Raw genomic sequence first — 13,523 nt, 5'->3', positions numbered from 1 at the left:
CCAAAGCCAGCAGGCAGGGACATTTGCTTTATCTAAAGGTAAATGCAGTCTGTACATGATCTACTTGGTGCATCACCTAAGAAGAAAAGCGCCAGTGTCATTATATCTAGATGCAACCGGAGGTATCTCAACAATACCAGACCAAAACCAAAGAGTATTTTATTATGCGCTTATGTTGCCTGGACCAGGTAAAGATGCTCCACCTCTCCCTGTTTGAGAGATGCTGAGTAATGAGCACAGTATTCCCCAACTTTTTGCCTTTGCAGCAATTCAAAGTACACCAGCCACCAAATTCATGAAGTGGAAACTGACTTCAGCTGATGCAAGCTGTACTTCTGGCCTTCAGTCATGAGAGTATTCATGCCTACCTCAAGAGAACCTATGCTATGTGCTAGAGGAGCAAGACATGGGCAGAGATAATGCCATACACTGTTTTGCATCTATGCTCTGCCCATATTATCAAGGCTGTCAGTGTCAGAACAGGGAAGAAGACGGATGACAAGGGACTTAAAGAGTTCTATACGTTTGTGTTTGCCAGACTGCAAAGCACAAAAAAAAAATCTGTTTGCTGATCGCCTGACCCAAACCCTGTTTAATAAATAAAGCTGACCTGCACTTGCAACTATATCTCCTGCCTGTCATATGGATTACGTTTAAAATGCTCAATTTATTTCAAAACATGTGTAATCCATGCGTTTCATGTCAATGGAACTAATGAAAGCAATATTAAATATATCATGGTATTGTCACACTCACTAGAAGGTTTTCAGTTGATTATTACTTCCCTAGGAGATTATCCAGGGTTCACAAAATCATAGTTAAAACAAACAAACAAACAAAAAACATAATCTTTCTTATTGCGAAGAAATAGACCATCACTAATGAGACAAGGCTGACCTCTGGAGGCCAGAATGGAAAATAGCAGGCTCGTAGTACTACCTAAAATCAGATACTTTCGTGGAATTTAAGAGATCATGAGGAATAAAGACTACATGAAGTATTTATTAACATGAATTGGACTGTTTTATGTTTAGATTTCCTTATTATGATGATCAAAGTCTTCATTTTGGACATGCTACATCTAAATCTGCAGAGACGGTGCAAGTCCAGTATTAGAAATATGTGAAATGTCTTACACACAATTTAAAACCATACAAAATAATTCATTTTTCAAAACAATTCAATAAAGTTTTATTACATTTAGGGCCCAGTTGTAAAGTTAAGACTATAATAAATATATATGATTATATTATATGATATATTTTGGTACTTTTGGAAAACAGTTCAGTTTGATTTCATTCACATCAATTAAATGCTTAGATTTCCTACTGGAGAAGTAGGAAAGTACATACACACACACATACACACACACACACACACACACGCCACACACGCCACACAACATATATAAGGATATATATAACATATATAAGGAAGGATATCGTAACTCATATAATCACTCTTTACAACCGTGGTGAGCAGAAAAGCATCTCAGAGTGCACAAAACATCAAACCTTGAGGTGGACGGGCTACAACAGCAGAAGACCACATCAGGTGCTACTCCTGTCAGCCAAGAACAAGAATATGAGGCTATCATGGGCACAGACTCACCCAAACTGGACAGTTGAAGATTAAAAAAAAAAAAAACCCTGATCTGTTCCCGGTCTTCAATGGTCCAGTTGGGGTGAGCGTGTGATCATGACAGCCTCAGGTTCTTGTTCTTGGCTGACAGGAGTTGAACCTGATCTGTTCTTCTGCTTCAAGGTTTGACACGTTGTGCAGTTTGAGATGCTTTTCTCTTCACCACGCTTGTAAAGAGTGCTTATTTGAGTTGCTATACATTTCCTGTCAGCTCACACCAGTCTGCTCATTCTCCTCCATGATCCCTCTCATCAACAAGGTGTTTCAGCTTATTTCGGCCTAGTTTTTTCACACCATTTTGTGTCAGTTCTACAGACTGTTGTGTGTGAAAGTTCCAGGAGATCAGCATTTTCTGAAATGGTCGAACCAACCCTTCTGGCAGCGACAACCACGACCGAAGTCCCAGTGATCACATTTTCCCCCATTCTGATGATTGATGGGGACATCGTGACCTGTACCTGCATGACTGTATTATGACTACCATGACTGTGTATATATATTATGCATTATGCTGCTGCCACATGATTGGATTGGATTTGATTGCATAACTGCATAAATGATTAGGTGTACAGATGTTCCTAATAGAGTGACCGGTGAATTTATATCGTCATAATATGCTGCATAATAATGTTGTACACCAGATGGCGCAGTGTACCTGTTGAGTTGACTCTAAGTTTACTCTTTCAATCACTTTTAGGCAATTGGTTAGAATCACAGATTCGTTTTCCTTTCATTTATATTCTGACACTAATATTTCTATGTAAAGATGTTCTTATTGTGTTACTATAACACCTTTATATATATATATATATATATATATATATATATATATATATATATATATATATATATATATGTAGTAACATGTTTTAAGTATACAGCTATCTGACAGAGACTAGTCAGTAAAAATGTGACTATAACTACTGTTATTGTGCTTATTCTGTATTTGCACATGAATATTGTGATTCATTTTCACTCTGAATAAACCCTATATGCCCTATGTGAGGAGCTCAGTTAATAAACCAGACAGTGTTGGGAGTTTACTGGATTAGTTTGGCAGGATAAGTAGAGAAAGGTATCCCTAAATTGATAAGAATGCACGAAGAGTCAAAAAATGTAAGAAGGTAAGAAGAGCCCAAAAATTATGACGCAGGAATCATGTGATTTCGCGTGCCGTCTTACAAGTTTTTACCCCAATCAGCCGCACAGTTCGGGGTTGCCAGATTGGGGCGACTTTCAAACATTATACACAAAGAAAAGTTTTAAAACTATGCCAGTTCGATTCCAATTTCTTAAAGCTGCAGTACAAGACATGAGATACACCAATGAAGTTTATAGACATAAAAGGATGTCAAAATCCTAAAGGATACCGTTGGGCCCAAGCGGAAAAACACGACGATTTAAAGTTCCCAATCTGGCAACCGCGATCTCTTATAAGCGAGGAAAGTTTGACAAGTGAGCCTCAGTCCAACCGAGTCGGAGTTTAGGAAGTTGCCGGAGAAAGTCCTTCAGGGCTCGGCTCTCCTTTCCGCTTCCCCCTCGCTGTCCATTCAGGTACGTGACTGACTAGTAGTTACCTAAACTTTTATCCACTTTTACCTACTTTATACTTTAATAAATAAATAATTATAACAATGATAACAGCAACAACAACAATAACAATACTACTACTACTACTACAAATAATAATAAGAAGAAGAAGAAGAAGAAGAAGAAGTAGAAGAAGAACACAATTCTTGGGAAGATTTGTGCTTAGACTTCTGTAGACCTGTGGAGGAATCTTTACAGTACAAAGTCTGTGAGTTGATGTATAAAGTAATGATTTATTTTCTTACAGGTTACAAGATGCTTATAAACATTCCCATTGGGATATAGTGATTGTAAAGAGTAAATGTAGGCTATTTTATTGTTTTGGGGAACTCAAAAAACAAAATAAATAAATTAATAAATAAATCAATCCATGATGAATCACAAACATGATTCATAAGAAATGTTTAGACATAGTTACTGTAAATTTCCTTTTCCTCCAATCAAACCAGACTGTATCCATGTGTCTCGTGTAGAATGATATCTTTCGTCTCATGTTATCACATAGCTGACATGAAATGTCCCATAGACCAACTAACGCATATAGTCGCTATTTGTTTTATTTGTCCTTAAGGCATTCCTCATGTTTCTTGGTTTAGATGGTGAGCATTCTGCTTCTCCATGGGCTGAAAGCGGTGCTTTGATCCCAAACTGCTGAGGCTCAGAGTTTGTTAAATGGTTTCTCTGCTGGAGTTTTGTCTGTGTTTTGTGTCTAGATGAGAGAGTGCCATTTGGGTCTTATAGACACCGGCTGCTGACAATTTACTAAGAACATCACAAAACATCTGTTTGACTAGGAAAAAAAGAGAAAGAAACTAGAAATGTTCGCGTGTTGTTGAAAGATCTATTTGGTGCTTGGGAGTTATGGCGTTAATCGATGTTTATAGTATAACCTATGGGAAGCATTATGAAGCACTTGCTGATGAACTCCACAGTAGCGTAGTCATATATCACTGTGTGTGATCGGGGTAGGATTGAGTCATTTCTTCTGTCTTTTTTCTATATTTGGTTTGATGGCAAAGTTCTTAGAGTGCACCTTATTCCTGAATAAAGGCCTTCAATGATACTATATATATATATATATATATATATATATATATATATATATATATATATATATATATATCCCTAGACACATAAATAGAAGTTGTATAAGACATCACTGTGTGCTGCGCATTCACAAGATTTTAAGGAAGAGACATCTTAATATCATCTGCAAATGCTTTTGGTGGCATCTAGCATGGAAATGTTTTAACAGTCTTAACATTTTTCTTTGTAGCAGAAACACGCCCCAAGATGGGTGACTGGAGTGCTTTGGGCCGGCTCCTGGACAAGGTGCAGTCATATTCGACAGCCGGAGGCAAGGTCTGGCTCTCCGTACTCTTCATCTTTCGCATTTTGGTGTTGGGCACGGCCGTGGAGTCGGCGTGGGGCGACGAGCAATCTGCATTCAAGTGTAACACTCAGCAACCAGGTTGCGAGAATGTGTGCTACGACAAGTCTTTCCCCATTTCGCATGTCCGCTTCTGGGTGCTTCAGATCATCTTTGTGTCAACACCAACGCTCCTCTACCTGGCACACGTCTTCTATCTGATGCGCAAAGAGCAGAAGCTGAACCGGCAGGAGGGGGAGCTGCGTGCCGTCCAGAACGATGGCGCCGACGTGGACGAGCCACTGAAACGCATTGAGCTCAAGAAGTTCAAGCATGGTATTGAGGAGCATGGCAAGGTGAAGATGAAGGGTGCCTTGTTGCGCACCTATGTAGTCAGCATCCTCTTCAAGTCTCTTTTCGAAATTGGTTTCTTGCTCATCCAGTGGTACATCTATGGCTTCAGTTTGTCTGCTGTGTACACCTGCGAGCGTTCTCCATGCCCCCATCGTGTCGATTGCTTCCTGTCACGTCCCACCGAGAAGACCGTGTTCATCATCTTCATGTTGGTGGTGTCGCTTGTCTCCCTGGTGCTCAATGGCATTGAGCTCTTCTATGTTTTTTTCAAGCGTATCAAGGACCGTGTCAAGGAAAAGAAGGGTCAGTTTCAGTCCAACACCTTAACCCACCCTCCCAAGGACATGCCAGGCACCAAGTATGCCTACTACAATGGATGCTCATCACCCACAGCACCACTGTCACCCATGTCACTGCCAGGCTACAAGCTAGCCACGGGCGAGAGGACCAACTCTTGCCGCAACTACAACAAGCAGGCGAGTGAACAAAACTGGGCTAACTACAGCACCGAGCGTCAGCGCTTGGGCCACAACGGCAGTACCATCTCCAACTCGCACGCGCATGTCTTCGACTACCCTGATAACGGTCATGAGCACAAGAAGGCGGCGGCGGGCAGTGAGATGCAGCCTTTGGTGCTCACTGAGCCGAGACCGTCCAGCCGTGCAAGCAGCCATGTGAGCAGCCGAGCCAGGCCTGACGACCTGGATGTCTAAAAGCTGCGCTAACCCATGCCATGCTTGCGTTGCGCCAGTCTGTTAAAGAAGTGGACATAAGGTGCAGAGACAGAGAGAAAAATAACGTCTCCTGCACCCGGGGAAAGGACACTGTCCAGTGTCCTGTCCTCGCTCTAGACTCTAGATGCAGAGACGTAAACTTACTTACACTGCTGGAGGTACTATGTGTTAATTAACGTCAATGTCGAAGACTAGCGGCGCTAACATGCCTTTAACAGCCGAACGGTGACAGGGGTGAGAGGCCAATGAGCATATTCAGTTCACTTCCTGTAAGTCCCCCGTTTCCCCCGGATGAATATACCTTGGTCATGTGATCGATCGTTTCGTTGTATTATCCCGCAGGCAAATTTCGTTTCTCCATTTCCGAAAAAGAAAAAAAAAAAATCAAAATACGATACTCCATCAGTTTTCCAACATTCCCATCATGTTCCTCTTCTCTATGACCTCGACGCTGTCTAGTCAAACCGGGTTGTGTGTAGGTTCCTAGTGCTGAAGTTTCATGAATTAATATTTATTTATTCATAAAGAGTACAGGACATCCACCACTCAGTGACTGACTACTACTCAAGGTCATATCCATCTGAATAATACTTCACACAAAAGTAAGAGCAATAACAAATCACTAGACCCAACTACATATTTATTGACAATAATCCAAAATTTGGCAATACATTTACTAACAAAAGGTTGCTTTTATTAATCGTAGTGAACTGTTGTTTTCCTGATAAACTTTGAATATATGTGGTGTTAGTTTTTGATTATTTTGTGTTTGTTATATCGGTGTGGGGCAAAAGATTTGTTTTTTGTTTGTTTGTTTTTTTGTTTTTGTTTTTTGCATTTAAAAAAAAAAAGTCTTCTAAAAATATGATGAGCAAATATGATTTCTATGATTTCCCTCTTTAAAAAAAAAAAGTTTTCCTTACTTGTCTTGCTGAATGGAAAAGGAAAGTCAATTATATGTGTTCTACCCATGTAGTGAGTGTTTTTTTTTTGTTTGTTTGTTTAATTTTTTGTTTTAATTTGTTTTAAATCAGTGTAATCGTGCTGCTTGAGAGATAGAGTTTTAGTACTGTAAATCAAGCTAACTGTGTCACAAATGTGAGTTTTTAGAAGACTGCTTGTTAGAGCTGGACTAATATTTAGTCTTTTAAATCCATAAAAAAGAGATATATGCCAATGTAGCTCCACAATTACCAAACGCTAGTAGATTAAATTTAATTTTGGACCTTTTTTTAAGGTTTTGATTCGCAAACTTTACATCACAGCATATCGGTACTCAAAGCATGGAGGTTCTCGGATATATATATATTTTTTCAGCTACAACGGTGTTTGCACTGAGACTTTGGCATGGATGTTGTATGATGCAGAAGTGGCAACATGTTCTCTCTGTTATGCATGTAACTAATTTATTTGACCACACACCGGGCCGACAAACACTATATTAAAACAGATTTCATGTGAAACCCTTCGTATGTGTTTGGACCTTGAAGGCCCAAACCGAGATATTTCATATCCACTGAATAAGGCAAAATATCAGTTTTAGGTTCGTTTGATGAAGAGCGTTGAGAAAATGTCCTTCCTTGAGAATCCACTGTTGTACAGTGTGCAAATGCATGATAGCAAAAAAAAAAAGTCATTAATCAAATCTGTGAAAAAAAAATGGCTATTTTAACCAATAAAGTTTTTCTTTGTTATATTCCACGTGTTTATGTTTTCATGAGATTTTCATATATGGGATGAGTCACTCTCATCTCCATTAATGATGACGTGAAATGATGAAATGGGTTTTTTTTTTTTTCTTCGTTTTTTTTTTTTTTTTTTTTTTCCCCAGGTCTTACTCTGTTGGGGTGCTGTGAGTATTTTTATTTACAAGCTGTTAAACATGTATAATCCGAAAATGACACAATGCACAACAATTTGTCTGGAGCCAGTATCAAATAAGGCCTGGTACAGGCATTTTGCTCGAAAGAATTAGCTTCACACAAAACCACGCACATAAACTGAGGCAATAAGGCTAAGCCGGCATCATGGCCAAAATCCGATGCCAAGACTTACTTACAAACTGAAAAAGACTGATACGCTTTTACATGTATGTCTTAAAATGCCTCTGAAACTTTAAAATTTTCATCATATAAAAAGATCCAGTGCTTTTTTTTTTCCTTATCCAAGTTTCGTATTTAACCTTTCCACAAAGCTAAATAAAACCACATGTCTGGGCCGAGCCTGTGGACCACATGTGGCTAGAGCAGAGAGTGCAGGGGGAAAAAAAGCATGAGGCTTTGATCTACTGCTAATTAATCCAGATCTTTTATTCACCGATGGCTTTTTATTTTAAAATCAGCTTTATCACCCAGTATTATTTTATGAACGGGAGACTTCCCTGAAAATGGTTGCGCAGGTTAGTGTCAGAAGAGATTAATTAGTGCACAAATTATGTCGAAGGAAAGAACGAAAATAAATTAAAAAAAAAAAAAAGCCAAACATTCGGAGAAAACATCTTCCCGTGTTATAAACCCGCATGATCTTTTCTAAGCTAATCGTTCTGTTAATGCCACATGATGCAATGCTGCTGCGGTAACGCGAGGTAACTCCGTGAAGGGACTCTGTGCTCTCTCAGAGGTGCATGAGCATGTCTGAGACAGTAAGCCATGGCTCGCACATGTTTCTCTTGTCTATTTTTGGACAATGAGGATTCAACTGAGGACAGTTTTAAATGCATATAAAGCTTGCTTGCCTCCTGGAAACCTCAGCTTCAGAGTTACATTTCCTCTGCCTGAGCAGCCACCCAGACCACAACTCCAGGGTGGTTCTGGGAATCCGTGTTAAAGCTGCTAACTTTGCCTAAAAATGGCAAATCAACTCATTGTTATGACGTTGCCCCATGTTTAATAAAAACATATGCCACGCTGCTCTCGTAATATTTTCTATTGGACAGCAGTCTGGCTCGGCAGCAAATCCGACCTTCTTATTTGTGTCTAAAAGCCCTCTTACTGATTCCCAGCTGTGTTGCGTTCGCAACATGAAACAACCCTTTTCCATCTTTATGAAAAACACAAACACAAACACATGAAGGGTTTCAGGGCATTTATTCAGCCAGCAAAGCTATGATTTACAAAGGTTAAGTAAGGTAACGTTTTGGACCGTGAGCTGGATCCTAACACCATCGACTACATACATCTTTTCGAAATGAGAGAGTGTTACATTCCTGATGGGTTTGTTTTCGCTCTACAGATATCACATATACATAAAGCAGAACATATATCATTGGTTTAAGCAGGTTGGCACTCTGTAAGATCGCTGGAAAGCTACCCATCACATGCAGGGTGTGAAAATATGAGATGTTCTCAGTCTTCTCAGCAAATGGGCCTGTGCTCTCAGCTTGGCTTTTCTGCACGAGCATATCATGCACGGTTATGTTTCCTGCACACTCTTTGCTGTTTACTTAAGCATAAGTGAATCAAAACAGTAGGATGCTTCCAATTCTTCAACTGGGAGAGTGGTCGATATCGAATGGTGTCTTGGCTTTGGTTGTGGTTAAGAATTGGATGCACTGCCTGTCCCATTTCACTCTTAAAATATCCACCACTGGCCCAGAACATGAAGGCTGGAGCTCGGCATAAAGGCTGTGGTTTTATTAAACATGGATGAGCTGCTACCAAACATGAACTGGAGAATATGAGTCAGACCACCTTTATGTCTCTTCTTCTTCTTCTTCTTCTTCTTCCGCTGCTTCATCATCGAATTGAGTTCTTTTTATCATTCTTTCTCGCTCTCTCTTTCCTCTACTTCTTTGTCAGCTTCATTTATGGTTTAGTCCTCTTCTTTTGACGCTGTCATTCATTTGCTCGTTTATTTGACCCCAGTTTTCTCGTAATTTGGTCACTGGCCAATTCCCATTATTAACTAGCTCACGTCTATCACATGACAGCTACAAACCAGGGACGGTGAAGGCTTACAGACGACCCTCTTTTGACTAAGATCATTCTGACTCACAGGGGATATATTAATGGCATCCCTCCCACCCAGAAAGCACAGCCAGTTTTACTCTCTTGGACTCATGACCGCAGATTCAAACTCACGATCTCCCAGTGATACAGTGAACTTTTCTGTTGCACCACTCAGAAACCCAATTTTCTCATTCTGTATTGATCAAGACATGGCAGATGGTGATGGACAAGCATTCCATCGCAGGATAGGCTCCAGTTCCACCTAGAGCATGACCAGGATAAATAAATGAAGGAATGCATGGATAAAGAAGTGATAGTCCCAAATTCCTCCTACTGATGCCAAAATCCTGCTGGTTGAGAATTGAAGCAGAATGGCGTCAGACATTCTGAACCCAATATTCTGCCATTACCTTCTGTGGAAAACAACACAAAACACTCAAATATGCCATTTCATTAATTCCACTCAAAGTACAGCGTATTCCTTGGTTTGCTATGCAAATGATATCAGATTTATTTTTTTTTTTTTTAGAAACCACAATTTTACTAACATTTGATGCTTCTGATGCGTGCAAATGAATGTTCTCGGAATAGATTTGCAGGAAACAAATTTTCTTATCAGCATGGGTGTTCCCTTTTCTTCAGCTTTCGAACTCACATGAGCCTGCACACTCAATTTCATATTTGTATGCGCTTTCACTTCAGGGCGCATGAACCGCTGATTGTTAAAAGCTGTCTCGAAGATATTTGAAGGTTTGGAAAAGCAGAGTGAGACGAGGCACGGCTCGTGGGCTGTGTGGAGTCGATCGGGTCTTTCCAGCTTTCCGTGTGTTTCATGAAAGCATGCAGAGCATCAGCGCATGCTCAACAGACAAAGCAAAATGAAACGAGCGAGAAAAGAGAACTGAAACGCGACACGGAATATAGGAAAAGTAAGGAAAAGTCTCGAGTGGTACTGTGTTTAGTGGAAGTGGTGGGGAGCTTCTCGCACCGGGTTCAAGTTGAAGGAGAGGGCTGGTAAAAAAGCGCCGGCAGCACTAAAGGGACAAGAACCACATAGATAAAAACAACAACAGAACAGAACATAGTGGAAGAGCACATGTGGAACATAATTCGGCGTGTAAAACCCTGTTCATGAGCGCCATGAATCAGTCCTGCTCTGGCTGTTTCCACTCCTTTTCTCTTCTCTCTGTCTGTCTCTCCGTCAGACCTCTGTGTGCGTGCGCTCTCTGGCCAAGCAGGATGTCAGGCATGTGGGACAGATTAGCGTTTGGTCCTGCCACTGTCCATTCAATTTGTATGCTCGAGCGCTACATCTTTTCTGACAGCTGTCACACTCCACCTCCACTGGTGAAGTGTTAAGCCTGTTAGGACTTTAACAAGCAGGACTTGTTACCGAGATCCCTAAAAAAGAGAGAAACTTTAAATACAGATGCTGTAAGGTAGCTGTAACTATGAGATTCATCACCAGTTAGCTGAGAGGTCATGAGACAGAAAGCATGCAGCGCACGGCCAAAGACAATAGCGGGCTGAGCTGGCATAAACAAAATATTTCCATAGTCACCCCTTTCGTGCAGTTCTGCGGATTTTCCTGACACTTCCACACCGGCATTCACTTACTGTGAACATACAAAACATAGACCATGGTCATTATTCTAAATTTAGCCAGATGGGCCCCAGTTTTCCACTGCAAGATCCAAATCGTGAAAATAAAGCCAAGAATATTTGAAGTATGGAGGGGAAAAAAGTCGTATTTCACTCGCATAACCAATATCTATGCAAAGAATGCCTCAGATTTAATCAGTTTCAGTGGGGCTGTTTTGGCAATATGTATTTGCCACAGCTGTAATTTTAGTGCAAGAGGTCTGTAACTGGTTGCAGAGAAGGAACACAGGATCATGTCCTAGAGCAATGTCTGAGAAACTGGAGAAGGGGCTTTATGGAGTGACTGGGTCAGGCCATAGACTGCTCTGTACACAAGGCATAATCAGCTTTAACCACTTTGAGTTGGTATTGAAGCATTGTGTGTCTTTCCCATTTGTATTCCCTCCATCGATTAAAAAAATAGATAAGGAGATTTGGACTGTTGATCACATTACTGTCTTAGAGCTTTAGCCAGCGTTTATGATTATGGCTCTGGAGTCGAAGTTTGTAGTAGAAGTTCTTTAATAATTATTTTAGAGTTTATATGAACATGATACAATTTCTGTCCAAACTGACCGTCACGATGAAGCGCTCAAAAAGAAGTGTTAACTGCTAAAAAAATACGAATACAATTCCTCCTACAACAAGAAAGACATTTCCATCCATCCATCCATCCATCTTCTATAGCGCTTATCCTTCACTTCAGGGTCATGGGGAAACATGGAGTCTATCCCAGGGAGCATCGGGCACAAGGCGGGGTACACCCTGGACAGGGTGCCAATCCATCGCATGGCACACTCACACACCCATTCATACACTACGGACACTTTGGACGTGCCAATCAGCCTACCATGCATGTCTTTGGACTGGGGAGAAAGACATTTGTGTCATGTTTATTTTATTCAACATGGTAAAGTCAAGTCAAGTCAGGTCAAGTGGAGTCCTGTGAAAAGCTACATGTTCATACCATCTTATAACTTCATTGCTAGGGACTGGGTCATTCACTTTTATACAAATTTCTCATGCAATTGGGGCATAGCTTTACAAAAGCATTGAGATACAAATATACATTTTTAATGGTATACCATGAACTTTCCAATGATTTTAGGAAACAGTGCCCAAACTGTAAACCAATCAAACAAGCCTCGAATTTGTGGGCTCCAAAACTTTTGCACCTAAATGCACCTTGATGCTCTAACCTGGGGTGGCTCCTACATGTGTTAGCAGGACCATCCATCCATCCATTTTCTGTACTGCTTATCCTACACAGGGAACCTCGGGCAACAATCGCACACACATTCACACCCTACAGACAATTTGCAAATGCCATTCAGCCTACCACACCAATCTTTGGACTTGCGGAGGAAACCCCCCGAAGCACAGGGAGAGTATGCAAGCTCTCGAACTCCCAACCCCAGAGGTGCGAGGCAAATGTGCTAACCACTAAGCCACCATGCTCCCCAGCAGGACTAAGCATCTGATTTTCAAAGATAAAAGCACATCAGTATAAGGTTTAATTTTAGCATCCTAGCTACTGATAGATAGTCAAATTGAACCCGAATCCAATAAAGAAGCTAAATGTTATATTCCATTATGTATAATTATACAGTGCTTCTCCAGATTTATCACACAGATAAATTCATAAGCATTTTTTACAATCTCATCAGGAATGCAAAAAGCAGCTATAACAACCTTGTTAAAGCTATGGCGATGTATTTTGTTATTTTCTCGCACCCAATGGACGGCGCACTTGCCAAAGCGGCAGTGGCGCTCAGATGTTGCGGAACACTGAGATCAGCAGATCTGCGTTTCCCAAAGCTGTGCAGCTCAGTGACTATGACATAGCATGTCTTTAACCATGGCAGACACATTCAACAAACAAATCCCAGCGTACATGCACAGATTTCTCAGGCTGGGCTTGTTTTCATTCTTCTTCAAAAGCCAGCTGATCTGCACACGCTGGCAATTCTGAAAAAAAAAAAAAAAACATTCAGAAGTGATCATATGTTGTTTACAGAACAGTGCCTCCTGTTGTTGGATGAAAAACACACTGATCGATGGCTGTTTGAGAATGTGGGATAATTAACTCCATTCATTTGACAGAGGGTTTTGTTATTATCACTATATAGCTTCATGTCAGAGTCCTTTTCCCAATTGTCTTTGGCAGCAGGCGTTTTATCCACTTTCTACACATCACTTTCATTCTTTCATCTTCAGTAAGCACTTTATCCTGGTCAGGGTTGTGGT

General features: G+C 40.6%; 1 protein-coding gene across 1 annotated transcript; it reads left to right on the top strand.

The window, feature by feature from the left end:
• Nucleotides 1-3,014: 3,014 nt before the first annotated feature.
• gja1b (gap junction protein alpha 1b) lies at nucleotides 3,015-7,384 on the top strand. The gene is made up of 2 exons (XM_053614287.1): nucleotides 3,015-3,195; nucleotides 4,508-7,384. Exon 2 carries the CDS (start codon nucleotides 4,525-4,527, stop codon nucleotides 5,665-5,667), a length of 1,143 nt encoding a protein of 380 aa, XP_053470262.1. The 5' UTR covers nucleotides 3,015-3,195; nucleotides 4,508-4,524; the 3' UTR covers nucleotides 5,668-7,384.
• Nucleotides 7,385-13,523: the final 6,139 nt, after the last annotated feature.

Source organism: Ictalurus furcatus, chromosome 25 (assembly GCF_023375685.1).
Source record: "Ictalurus furcatus strain D&B chromosome 25, Billie_1.0, whole genome shotgun sequence".
Classification (NCBI taxonomy): domain Eukaryota; kingdom Metazoa; phylum Chordata; class Actinopteri; order Siluriformes; family Ictaluridae; genus Ictalurus; species Ictalurus furcatus.
Note: the sequence above shows the minus strand (reverse complement) of the source record. Positions and strands in the feature narration are given on the sequence as shown.

Coding starts and splice junctions, on each gene's coding strand:
- gja1b (XM_053614287.1), top strand. CDS start 4,525: ATGGGTGACTGGAGTGCTTTGGGCCGGCTCCTGGACAAGGTGCAGTCA.